At 39.6% G+C, this 12,438-nt stretch overlaps 1 protein-coding gene across 7 annotated transcripts in view; it reads right to left on the bottom strand.

Annotated features, from left to right (window-relative positions):
• The window catches only part of dtna (dystrobrevin, alpha), a 36,357-nt gene extending 25,347 nt beyond the window's left edge, over positions 1-11,010 (bottom strand). For 4 of the 7 annotated variants that reach the window (XM_049597400.1, XM_049597402.1, XM_049597403.1 and 1 more), the window contains exons 1-5: positions 9,184-9,430; positions 5,198-5,265; positions 3,722-3,802; positions 3,422-3,635; positions 481-566 (exon numbers count right to left, since the gene is read on the bottom strand). In XM_049597400.1, the coding sequence (XP_049453357.1) occupies positions 481-566; positions 3,422-3,635; positions 3,722-3,802; positions 5,198-5,265; positions 9,184-9,200 (466 nt within the window). In that variant the 5' untranslated portion in view covers positions 9,201-9,430. Of the gene's footprint in view, positions 1-480; positions 567-3,421; positions 3,636-3,721; positions 3,803-5,197; positions 5,266-9,183; positions 9,432-10,759 lie in introns of those variants that run through there. The other 3 variants (XM_049597404.1, XM_049597406.1, XM_049597401.1) reach the window with 2 other exon arrangements.
• Between the last annotated feature and the right edge of the window lie 1,428 nt (positions 11,011-12,438).

Genomic DNA, 12,438 nt, shown 5'->3' with positions numbered 1-12,438 from the left:
AGGGAGACATCACACAAATGAATCAAACTAATTGTCAGCTGCCACCACAGTCGGCTAATTACAGCATTACACAATACAATTATCCCACTTATTTGTACAAAGTAAAGCGGTTATTCATATCAATTGTTATAACACACCAGCAACATAACCCTCCTTTATTTCCCTTCACGAGCCATTGCGACTGCTCCCACGGATTTTGTAGATTATGTAATAAACCCTATCCTTCAGATAATGAATAATGACTTCTTCCAGCCATGAAGAGCTCGGCCAGTACCGCTTCTTCCTTTAGGAACAATAGGCTAAGCAGAGAGAGATGTAGAAGACAGACTAATAAGTTTGTATTAGAAATTCCAAAGCAGTGCATTACTTAGACTAATAACTGCATGAATAAAATTAGCTGATTTATTACAGGTAAAAAGGGTGATTTTAATTTCATTCTTCACAATTAAAAGTAAAATAAGGATTTGTTGTGTTGCTTACATCTTAATTTATCCAGGATTTTTCCTCCACAGATGGTTGCTAGGGCCATCTTCACAACAAAGACAGATATCTTGCCATGGCCCTCCCTAAAAAGGAACAATTACAAAATTTCGTTGTGGTAATAGATTATATTAAAAGAAGCTGTCAGTGCCTAACATCCTATGAATTTAATAATTTTTCCAAAAGGCCTTTAAAGGGGACATATTGTGTATGTTATATATACTGTTACAATAAAGGATGTTCATAATAAATATAGCCAAAATTTCAAATAATGAGGTATACCTATGTTAAAGTAATATATTTGATCACAAACGTCTGAGTACTCTGTTTCCAACTGCTTATTTCTACACTGGCTAAACTGATGGCCGTTTCATAGTCGCCGCACGAAACGCGAGCAAGCAACGCGGGCGACAATTGAAATGCAATACATCGCTCGCGCTATAGGGGGTAGCAGAGTCAGCGGTACATTCCAGCTAGCTAGTACTGCTATTTTATGAGAGTGCAGGGCACTAGAACTGTCATATGAATGGGGGGTGTGCCCGTACGACATCACAAAGTTTTTCCTCCTCGCCCGCCATATTTCATACCTGCTTCTTCTATGAATAACAAAAAGTGGTTAATTTCAAGTACATCGCGTGCATTATCACCCCCGCTGGCAACCCATGGTATTCCACGCGTTGCTGCATCGCATATCAAAAAACATGGACAACACATTTTGAGACACAAGCACGCATCATGGCGGCCAATGCGTCTCGATGCATCCCAATGCATTCCTATCTGCGTGCCTTTGCGTCGACTATGAAACGGCCCTAAGACATCAGCTCATGACAGATTTTTTTATATGGTCATCTGTTCCAGGCATGCTACCGCAAGGCTGTGTCCAATATCACTCACTACTCACTATACAGAGAATTCACCATTTTGAAGCGCTGTCCAAATGTATAGTGGGTTTTATTATAGCCTATATAGTGGACTCAAACCACCCCACAAGGCATCGTGAAAATTAGTGTACGACCAAGGGTCACGAACCAAGCAATATATCCCATCATGCAACGCGCCGAAGGAACGCCGACAGACTGTGTGGGACAGACAGCGTCTGTTTTAGTTTCTTTACCATGTAATTAAATGTCAATTTAATGTATAGTCGGTCCCTGAACACATAAAAAGAAGTTGGCGAGTGATCTTCTTTGGTGCGCAACAGTTACTGTACAGAGTAGGGCTACTAATGCTAGCTAATGTTAGCAAGCTAAGTCGCTACTAGCTCTGATTTGTGCTGTAATGGTGGACTGTTACATGTAACGTTATACACTAAACTCACAAGTTATTACATGACTGACTGGTAAAACAAACTTCAACACAACAAAGGTTAAACAAAACATTACAGGTTGCAATAACGCTGCTCTTTCTCCGCTTGTCTGTCTGCCGGTGTTATTAATATGTCTAATGTGAGCAGAGCAGTGCATCACAACATAACACAAACAGCCACAAAGTACTTTGTAAATTACGCTCCGTATAATTTCATGTTTTTATCACAAATATGTTAGTATTTGTTACAGGTTGGTTCATCAGCCCACGTTGATATGACATGTTTTGTATGTAGGCCTATGCTTTTTAATGTTGCAGATAAGTTCACTATATCATCCTCTAAATAGAACTCCCTAAATAGTGAGCAGGGGTAGTGAATGATTTCGGATACAGCCCACGTGTTTCCATTATGTAGCCTATACTGCTACATGTAGCTACATGCTAACATCAGGGAAACATGTAATCTTGGTTCCTGGTGTTGTAAATTTTACCTACATTTTGATCACATTTGTGCTGGAACATGTCTGGTTGTGTTTAAAAGCTTTTTTTTTTTTTTTTGGTAGAAAATGCTGCTATACTCTCCTACAGTCCTAGGCTGCTAGTTCACTGCTAATGTCAATGTAGCTACATGCTATCCTCAGGAAAACATGCAATCTTGGTTGCCGATGTTGTTAATTTTTTCCTGGTTTCAGATCATATTCCTGCTGGTACATGTCCGGTTATGTTTAGACATTTTCACTGGTGATTTTTCATGGTAGAAAGTGCCGCTATTCTCCTGCAAGTACACTGCTAACGTACATGTAACTACATGCTAACATCAGGGAAACATGTGATCTTGGTTGCTGATGTTGTGAATTTCTCCTTGATTTCAGATCATATTTCAGCTGGAACATGCCCAGTTGTATAAGATGCTTTTATTGTTGATTTTTCAAAGTAAAAAGTGCTGCTATTCTCTGTTACATCATTTCTCGACTGCAAGTATACTGCTTACGTACATGTAGCTACATGCTAACATCAGGGAAATATGTAATCTTGGTTGCCAATGTTGTGAATTTCTCCCTGATTTCAGATCACATTCCTGTTGGAGCATGTCCAGTTTGTATTGAGAAGCTTTTATTGGTGATTTTTCATGGTAAAAAGTGCTGCTATTCTCCATTACAGTCAACCTCCTGCTGCAGTTATAGTACAGAGATGCCAAAAGATGGAAGATGTGGAAAAGCTGATCAATCACAGCAGACTGGGCTTTTTCAGGAGAGGGTTTAAAGAGACAGGCGCTAAAGCACAGTAGGAAAATAAAGTGTTTTTTAAAACATTAAAGCACGTTAACATGTTCTTGTATAAATCCAAAATACATGTATGAACCTGAAACTGAGCATAATAGGTCCCCTTTAAAGACAAACTTGTACTACAGTGAGCACTATCTTAAAAAAAAGTTTAGCTTGACTCTTAAATCTCTGAAGATATACTCTACTGTACACAAGCATGTTGTGACATTATGAAAGCAAATAGTCTGTATTTCCACTCCACTCTGGCAGACACTTCAGAGTCACATTTCACACTACATTAGCCCACGTCAAAACCTCAGACGAGAGAGTACACAGCCAGCCGCCGACACGTCACGTGACGTGTTACTCACGGGTCATAGGAAGCCAGCAAGAAGTTGAGCAGCAGGCTGATGGACTGTTCCACATTGATCTGGTGGGTGGTGGGCATGCGCTTGTTCAGCTGGTAAAAAATGGTGGACAGTACCACTTCTAGACGAGCCACAGAGAGCTCAGCGTTGAGGTCCATGGTATTGATGCCATTCTCTCGGAAAGCCTCGATGACGTTCCAAATATCAACCAAATGCACTGGAAACAGGAAAACTGAATGTAAACACTTTGATGGAAAGGACTGAGCACACTGATGCAGTTAAAGTGCACTGCATCATACTCACAATTGCATTTCTTCTGCACAAATCTGAGTTTGCAGGCTGTTCTGTATGTCGATAATCGTATAGAGTCCAAGTCTTGAGCCCCTGAGGAAGAATTAGTCATCATTAAATAACATCGGAAATGTCAGTGTTAGTTCATAGATAACATGGAGCTCTGGAAGGAGAGTGTATGGAGGCCCAAAGAGTTCAATATCAAATAAATAAATGATTTAATGAAATAAGTAATTATATAAATAAATACAGACGATATATATTATCATAATTAAAACTTCATGTCGTTTATTTTTACTTAAAAAAACCTGGAATTTCACAAATTATGATGAATAAATAAAGTAAAATAAAATAAAATAAAATAAAACAAAACAAAATAAAATAAAATAATCTCTACTACAACCCACAGGAGCATTTCCTAAATAAGTGGCCTTAATGGTGGCAGGAGGTCAACACAAAAATGACATAAATGACCATTAACGATTGCAGCTTTTAACACGTGGTTGTAACATTGTAAAAGGGTGGTCTTTAAGTTGAGGCATCAAAACTATCTGGTTAGGTTTACGACAAGATCATGGTTTGGGGTTAAAATAAGTACGTTTGTTACGTACATGACATACGTAATGAACAGGGTTTCCCACACGTTCATTTATTTGTGGCTGGACCATTCATTCAGAGTGCTATTTAAATATAAACATTGCTCGGTTTTTCATTGCACCACACTCTCTGTGCACAGTGTGTACACTGGGCACAGATGGAGGCACAGTGTGTACACTGGGCACAGATGGAGCAGCAGAATGCTTGATGTTGTGAAAGCGAAACTTAACCGTCAATGCTGGGTCATCAGCTACCAAAACCCATGGATTCTAATTCTGTGGGAAAACCTGATGTACATCGTTTAAGTTAAGTATGTGACATATGTTACATACATCATGAAAGCTTATGTGGCTTCTGGTTTTACAAGTGACACAAACAGCAGTTTCCTGGGTGAAAGTCTTATGACTGTTTGACCCATCCATCAGCCCTGACCTCCTGTTTATGCATACAAGTGTTGTTCTTTACACACCGTCTTTTTCTCTCATCATGATTACTACTGCCACGAGAAGTTGCAGTCTAACAATAAACATAAATATGGGTGGTAATAAGCTGCTTAACAAATTACCTATGAGGTGTTTTTTAGGGAAGGACAGTCTCATTTGTCTGCATTTATCATTATGATTTCTCACTTTATAACGTCTCGTGTAATGCAGAACACTTTGGGTCTCCATAGAAGTGTGCCTCACTTTGTAAATAGTGAGAGAGCATGAGGTCATACTGGATGTGTGTCCGTCAGTGTTTAAAATCAATGAGGTTGACAAGGTTGGAGACACTTGATCTTCATGATATTTGCTTTACAAGAAAGTTACAGAGAAGAATTTGCCGTTTTTATGGTCAGTGAGTAAAACAGCCCGGCATAGATCACGCTGAGCTGTGGCCCTGAGCACTTACTCATCTCGACAAACAGTTGCCTTCTATCTGCCATGTTGTCACCACTCCGCCTGAAGTCTTCAATCATTCTGATCAAGAGGAGAGAAAGTAAAGTCAGAGCCTGTGTACACAGAAACAGTTCCAATGAAGGCGTTGTTCAATCACCAAATATGCTCTTCCTATTGCTTTCAGCTTAATTCTGTTGACATTATCTGCTAAACTGAGCTGTATTTTCAGAAGCTTCACAGAGCATTTGAAATACCACTGTGTATAATGAATCTTTAAAACACTCACCACCTGGTTACCATTGTGGACATTTAAAAACTCCCAGTTACATTAAAATGTCATTAACTGTTACATAATGTTCTAATAGCAATTACCAAGGCAAGAAACCAACCAGGCTAAGTTTCAGACCCTCAAAGGGCCCAAAGGCTCCAGGTTCACTGGTAACTAAGCCCCACCCCTTAGTTACTGTTACTATGCCTGTCAAGCTCCCTGTTCTCGCTCAGCACATACAGACCAGCTGGCATGGGAAGTGCAAATCGCTGAGGCTGCGCCCCCTTGCAGGAAATAAAATTGCACTGTTACATAAGGAGGAAAACAAGAAATGATGCCACTTCACATTTTCCAAATTTGAACACCTAACAATTAAAATTTTATAGGCGGGTACCCCAGACAGGTCGCCAGACTATCACAGGGCTTACACATAGACATAGACAACCATCCACACTCACATTCACACCTACGGACAATTTAGAGTCACCATTTAACTCAGCCTGCATGTCTTTGGAATGTGGGAGGAAGCTGGAGCACCCAGAGAAAACCCATGCTGACACTGGGAGAACATCCACACAGAAGGGCTCCCCCACCCCACGGATCAAACCACCCACCCCAGGTTTGAACCAGGAACCCTCTTTTTGTGAAGCGACAATGCTAACTACGGCACCACTGTGCCACCCTAAAATATTTAGAAATAAATTTATATTTTATAAATGTAACAATGTCATTTGTAATTACAATTTTCTCTACTGACCCAGAATCATCTCAAACACTTTGTCTTTTCGTTCTAGTGAAGTCCTTAAATTCGAATGCTGCGCTTCAGCATGTGGATAGCTGTGATTGGATAATCACAGGGTTAGCAAACTGTTGTTTTAGCAAATTAGTTTGTGGTTATTTGATAAACTGCACATCTGTTTTTAAATATCAACTGAAATGATAAGGGCCATAAGGCAACATCTGCATAATTATCTAATCTTGAGGCCCTCATACAGGGGCCCTCAGTTCAAATCTAGCTTGAAATATTAAAGCTCCACTCAAGCGTATTTTGACATCTTTGTGATGGTGATCAGATTTTTCTGAGTCATTTGCTAACAATGTTGATCAGCTACAGAATTCGCCATTTTTTTTTATTTTTTTTTTTTTACAAATAATTTTATACTCAAAGTTAAAAAAGAAGGTAGTTGTTAAAATGGAAAGAGGACATATGACTATAGTACCATCTGTAGGTCATATGTCATCCTCCTTGCGTCTGAGCAGCAAACCAATAAACATCAACGTGAGCTAGCTGGTTATCGTCATGAGCACAAACCCCTACTGAACCAAAGAACTAGTTGAGAGCCGTTGCTGTGTGAACAGTGCTGGGTTTTGAAGCTAATTTTACAAAATGGCCAATAGTGGGATTACAACGACCAGGTCCGTCAGGTGATGCTATGGGGCCCAAAAAACAAACAGACATTTCCCCATAGACTTACATTGTGAAAGCAATGTCTGTACATCAGTGGATACATTTTTTTGAGCATCACAACTCCCGCGAAATGACTTGTTTCACAATTGGGATTTGATCCAGTCCGTCAAATAACACTTAAAGAAGTCCAGAGCAGCTACACAAACAAATCATTTTATCCCTGTTAAAGTTAGCAGAGTGCTAAACTGCATGTCAGAAGTTGACTGCCAGCCATGCTCGGCGGTTTTAAGTCTTGAGTGCGCTTGCTCTATATGTGCCCCACGAGAAGATCTGGGTCTGCAAAAGATCTGGGTACTTTCATACCTCAGAAAATTCACTTTTTTGCGCCACTGAGCAACTTCCATAGGAATGAACGGGGGCCCCGCCTCCAATACTGTATCCAGTTCTCCTAATGCATCCATGATTCCAACTGAAATAGCCAAAGGTATTTTCATGACAGCTATTATTCTTGTGTTTATATGATTCTGGCACTTAACAGAGTTGTTTATTTATTCTTACATGACTAAAAAAAGCTATGAGAGACTGTGGAACATTGCAAACTCCCCACTCAGCCTCTGGCCAGTCTCCCAGCACACTTCTCCAGCTGGGGCGAGTACGCAGTGCTGGCTCTGTAGTATGAGAATCCATAGAGGAACCAGCAGTGTTTCCCAAAATGCAAGTCATTGGATCAAGCGTATGTGGCCTGCTGACCCTCATCTTATTGGGGTCATTGTTTTCAGGTGAAGGAGGTGGAGAAAACCACCACCTCATAGTGTATGTGCTATCAATGCTAACACACATGCTATTGCTATGCTAGAAAGAACCGAAAAACAGGAAGCAGCAACGCTTTAAGGCCTTTGTTATTTCAGGCTATGTTGTGTTTGCATTGTGCATTTTCATGCTTAATTAAATTAGCCAAAACAAATAATTAAATGCTAATGGGGGAGCAGAAGGGGGCCACAGTTCATTTTACCCCTGAAGCCCCACAGCAGATCAATCCGGCCCTGGTAAATACACAGTGACCTCACTTTTTCATTTTGTTTCAAAAGTACATTTGCAAATTGAATGTAGCACACTACAGTGCTTATCAGAAATGTGGGTGGTGGGGTGGGGGGGCACAGAAGAAAAACTTAAGTAAGACAAGGACAAGACTTTCAAAGGGGCAGAGCGGCAGAGAGAATGCTCACACCATGCCTCGCTGCACACTGTCCGAGGCAATCTAATACACCTAGTCATGTGGTTTGTTGCCATGGCAGCAAAGATCCCAGCCGCTCCATTCGTAAAAACATAGTACTAATCACCCCCCCTAACTCCAACACACACACACACACACACACACACACACACACACACACACACTCACTCACACACACACTACACCTCCCACTGCAGACAAGCAAAGTTTGTAGAGAAAAGTTTTTTCCACAGTATCTTCTATGAGATAATGCTTGGTGCGGTGATAGTCGAGAGCACACTGGCACTTCTTGGGCGAGTGGCTCGAAAACACATTTTTTTCTGCAAGACGATCATTCAGGCATGGTGTTTCAAATTACTCTGACATTAATTGGCAGACCCAAATGTTACACTGCAGAGACCCATGGTGTGGAAATTAGAATTCACCTAGTGTTAAAAAGTGAGCAACAGTGTACTTTTTCCCTCTGATTCCAGTCAGAATAGGCAGTCAATTACATAGCTCTAGGAATCTTTGAAATCCGGTTTAAGAGGAAAAAGATTAAGCTAATAAATTAACCTGGAATTACAGAATCAAGTATTACAGGAAATCAGCTCACAGCTTGGCAGTGCACGCTACCACAGAAAAAAAACTGCATATCTATCACGACAAGACAGAGCAGAACATCCACATAAGAAACAAAATCATTTTAGAGTTCATATTAGAAAGTGGTGCATTTGAAAACCCTGTAAAAAACAAACAGTGTTTTATCAGTTTTAGGGCAATAACAACAATGTTGGCAGTGTCAGGCCACTACCAGCAGCATGTAGTCCAATGTCATCTTGAAAGTAATGGATATGCAAGCCCATTCATCACTTACTTAGTGAGTGGATGTGAAACTGTACAAATATGCACCAGTTTATAGATTAACATTGATATCCTCTCCACATAGCACACAAACACATCCTGAGCGACAGACATGTGACCTTCTGCGGTCTGTCTTCAGTCTCTGAAATAACTGAGATTGATACAATCTATTGCAAGAGCAGATATTAAACCAGCACAGCCAATACCAAGTGTAGGACAGCGAGGGGAGCGAGATGATCAACATACCTCTCATAAAGCACCATGGTCGTATTCCTTTCCCCTGCCCGAGCCTGAGCTGAGTTATTACCAAGCCAAGTCCTTCTTTCTAGAAACAGTCGTACACAACAAAAACTCCTTTCTAACAAGGAAACACTGGGACAAAAGCAGCCCCCAAATGGACGGGGCCGACTGAAGATATCTGAAATTAGAAACTGTCAGCTAGGATACAGCCTGTGCTGCCTCTATCTTTAACTACAAATGCGAAGGCTCCACATTCTTGTACAGCTTTACTGGCTCTCTAGTTGCAGACCCCAAACCTCATTCCTGGCATGTGCCCAGCAAACATTACTCTTTCTCTGTGGCACTGTCATACTGGCAGCATTAGAAAATAACTTGCCTTAAAAGAGCAAATCATCATAAAACATTAACATTGCAGGGGTTCTGCCAAAATTTCACCGAGGGTCTCACAGCAATGACTCACTCTATCTTTTAACGCTGCGGGAACTTCTGTTGGACGAAAATTCAGCTGCAAAAATGCCTTATTAGTGAGTTGTTTACATTGTGAGGCTATTTCTGTAGCAGCTTAATAAAACATTGTGGACAGTGCTGTTAATTTATATCCTCCTCCATGCTGGAACAGATTGTCATGCAACATTTCCAAACACAAGCACTTACTTGAGTTACAGAGCAATCTGTGTTTGGCCGGCTCGGTACAGTACATCGCAGCTGTTACCACTGATTGGCCAGAGTTATTTTTACATCACTAGACTATAAACTACACCGGCATCCGGATCCCATCCCCTGACAGGAATGAAAAAGCTGCGCCATTGACTTAAGGTTAATCAGTTAGAGCTCAGCACAGCACAGTGATGTGCGTTAGTGTTGTGGTAAATGCTGTGTAGGTAGAGACACAGTTCTCTCTCCTCCTTTGTGGTACCAGCCGGTGATGTCTGCTGGAGGGCCCTGTGCGCTCTGTCGCCTGCTGATGATCACCATGGTTTCAGCTGCAAAAAGGCCAAAACTTTGGGTGTTAAATGAGAGTACAGCTACAAATCTGCTGGTGCTGTGATTTTGTTTTGGAGTTCTTTGCACAAACTAAAAAAAGCAAATTGTGTAAAGTATAGAAAAATAGAAGACACACGGGAATAAATGGAGATACAGTATGTTTTCTGTTTGACTCTGTGATAGCCAACACAGAGTTACATATGTAATCACAAGCTTGAAAAGAGATGCACTGCTGGGCACAGACAGGGTCACATTGCCCTCTGGACATCAACAAAAACATTAAATTCCACCACAGGCCAAAGGTAAAAGGGCAGAAAGGCAACAAGCACCTCATGGTACACACTCAGCTCAGACATCACCTGTCACGCCAGAGACACCTGTGAGTACGCGACACAAAGGTCTCATTGTTTCAGGAATATCTCCATGCATACAGGGCTCCCCTCTTTAATGTTTTTATCCTCACACAGCCCTGTTTTTATCGCTGAAACTTGATCGGGAAAACTCATTTCACCCAGAGTGACAAAGTAGGTTAAGGTCGCTCGTCTGCCTGCTCTGCCAGCCTCCAGCAGCTGCAGCAGCGCACTTGCACAAGACTTACCACAATTTGTTTCGAGGCATGTCATGCAACATCACTGTTTTCCATCCAGGAATCCGACAGCCGGTCGTGTCCCGCGGTGCGATCAGGGTTTCTTTGGTGTGGGCTGCTGCATCACTGCACGAAGCGGCCGATCTTGTGCCGCTCTCCTGCAAAGCTTGTGTTGTGGAAATTTTCGGGTAGCGTAGCCTACTGGCTGAGGAGAATAGAGGCAGCGTTTGCCTCCTGTATGTGGCCTTCGCGATGACGTAATGCGGAATCTCTTCACTTGCGTCAGTGCTCCGGCTGCAAAATGTTAAAGTTTGATACAAAAAGAGGAGAGAAACAGAGAAAGCAAGCAGTTTAACTCATACATTTCATAAAAGTGGTGTGCAAAGATGCATTCATCTACTGGTTTAAGATTTTTTGAAGCATTGGGAAAATGACGTCATCGAGTTAAGTGCCCTTTCAGTAAATCTTTGAATGAAGACAATATTCATCATCATAATTTAATTCAGGCTACAGCAAAACTAAAGATCTTTTTTGGAGATGGTGACAGACTCATTTCTTGTCATTTCCTCCTGTGGTTGAACAATTAGGACAATAAAACACTGATCCCTACATATTTATTTGGGTTGCAACCCCAACACACTAGGGGACTAACAGTAATAAAATAAAATAATTTTGCAACCACAAATTTAAAACAAGGAAATTTCGTCCTTGGGTTGTATAGCCTTGTTAAATATTATTATTATTATTATTATTATTATTATTATTATTATTACTATTATTATTATTATTATTGTTTTAACTAGGCTTTACAACCCAAGAACGAAATGTCCTTGTTTTAAATTTGTGGTTGCAAAATTATTTTATTTTATATATAAAATAAATATATTCTTTTATATACATATATATAATTTTGCACATGATCTGCATTGAAGTATTTTAGCTGTCCAAACCGTCTGCAACACTATATCAATAACTATTACATAATGTAATATGTAATAGTTATTGATATAGTGTTGCAGATATATGTATATATATATATATATATATATATATATATATATATATATATATATATATATATATATATAATGGTGATTGTTATTATAATAATAATAATTATTATTATTATTATTATTATAATATTTAGTAATAGTAGTAATATCATCTTGATTGTGCTAGACTAAAAATCTAAACTTTAAACCCATATATATATATATATATATATATATATATATATATATATATATATATATATATATATATATATATATTTGGGTTTAAAGTTTAGATTTTTAGTCTAGCACAATCCAGATGATATTACTACTATTAATAATAACAATCACCATTATTATTATTATTATTATTATCATTTTTATTTTATTTTTTATTATTATTATAAAGTACCATGCATGTGTTTTGAGTACACAGCCTTACTATCATTTCCTAAAATAATGTGCATAAAAACAAAATAAGTATAATAATAATAATAATAATAATAATAATAATAATAATAATAATAATAATAATTCTGTTCTATTCTATTCTATTCTATTCTATTCCTTAACAACATGTGCCTGACTTCACATGAAACGAGTCGGAAACACCCCTCAGTGCTGCTAAACACAAACACAAACCTTCACTGCCGCTCTTGAACGCAACTCGCCCTCTCCAAGCGCAGCCCCTTGTTGCTA

Source organism: Epinephelus fuscoguttatus, linkage group LG15, assembly GCF_011397635.1.
Source record: "Epinephelus fuscoguttatus linkage group LG15, E.fuscoguttatus.final_Chr_v1".
NCBI classification, from domain to species: domain Eukaryota; kingdom Metazoa; phylum Chordata; class Actinopteri; order Perciformes; family Serranidae; genus Epinephelus; species Epinephelus fuscoguttatus.
This window is presented reverse-complemented; position numbering and strand designations above follow the sequence as displayed.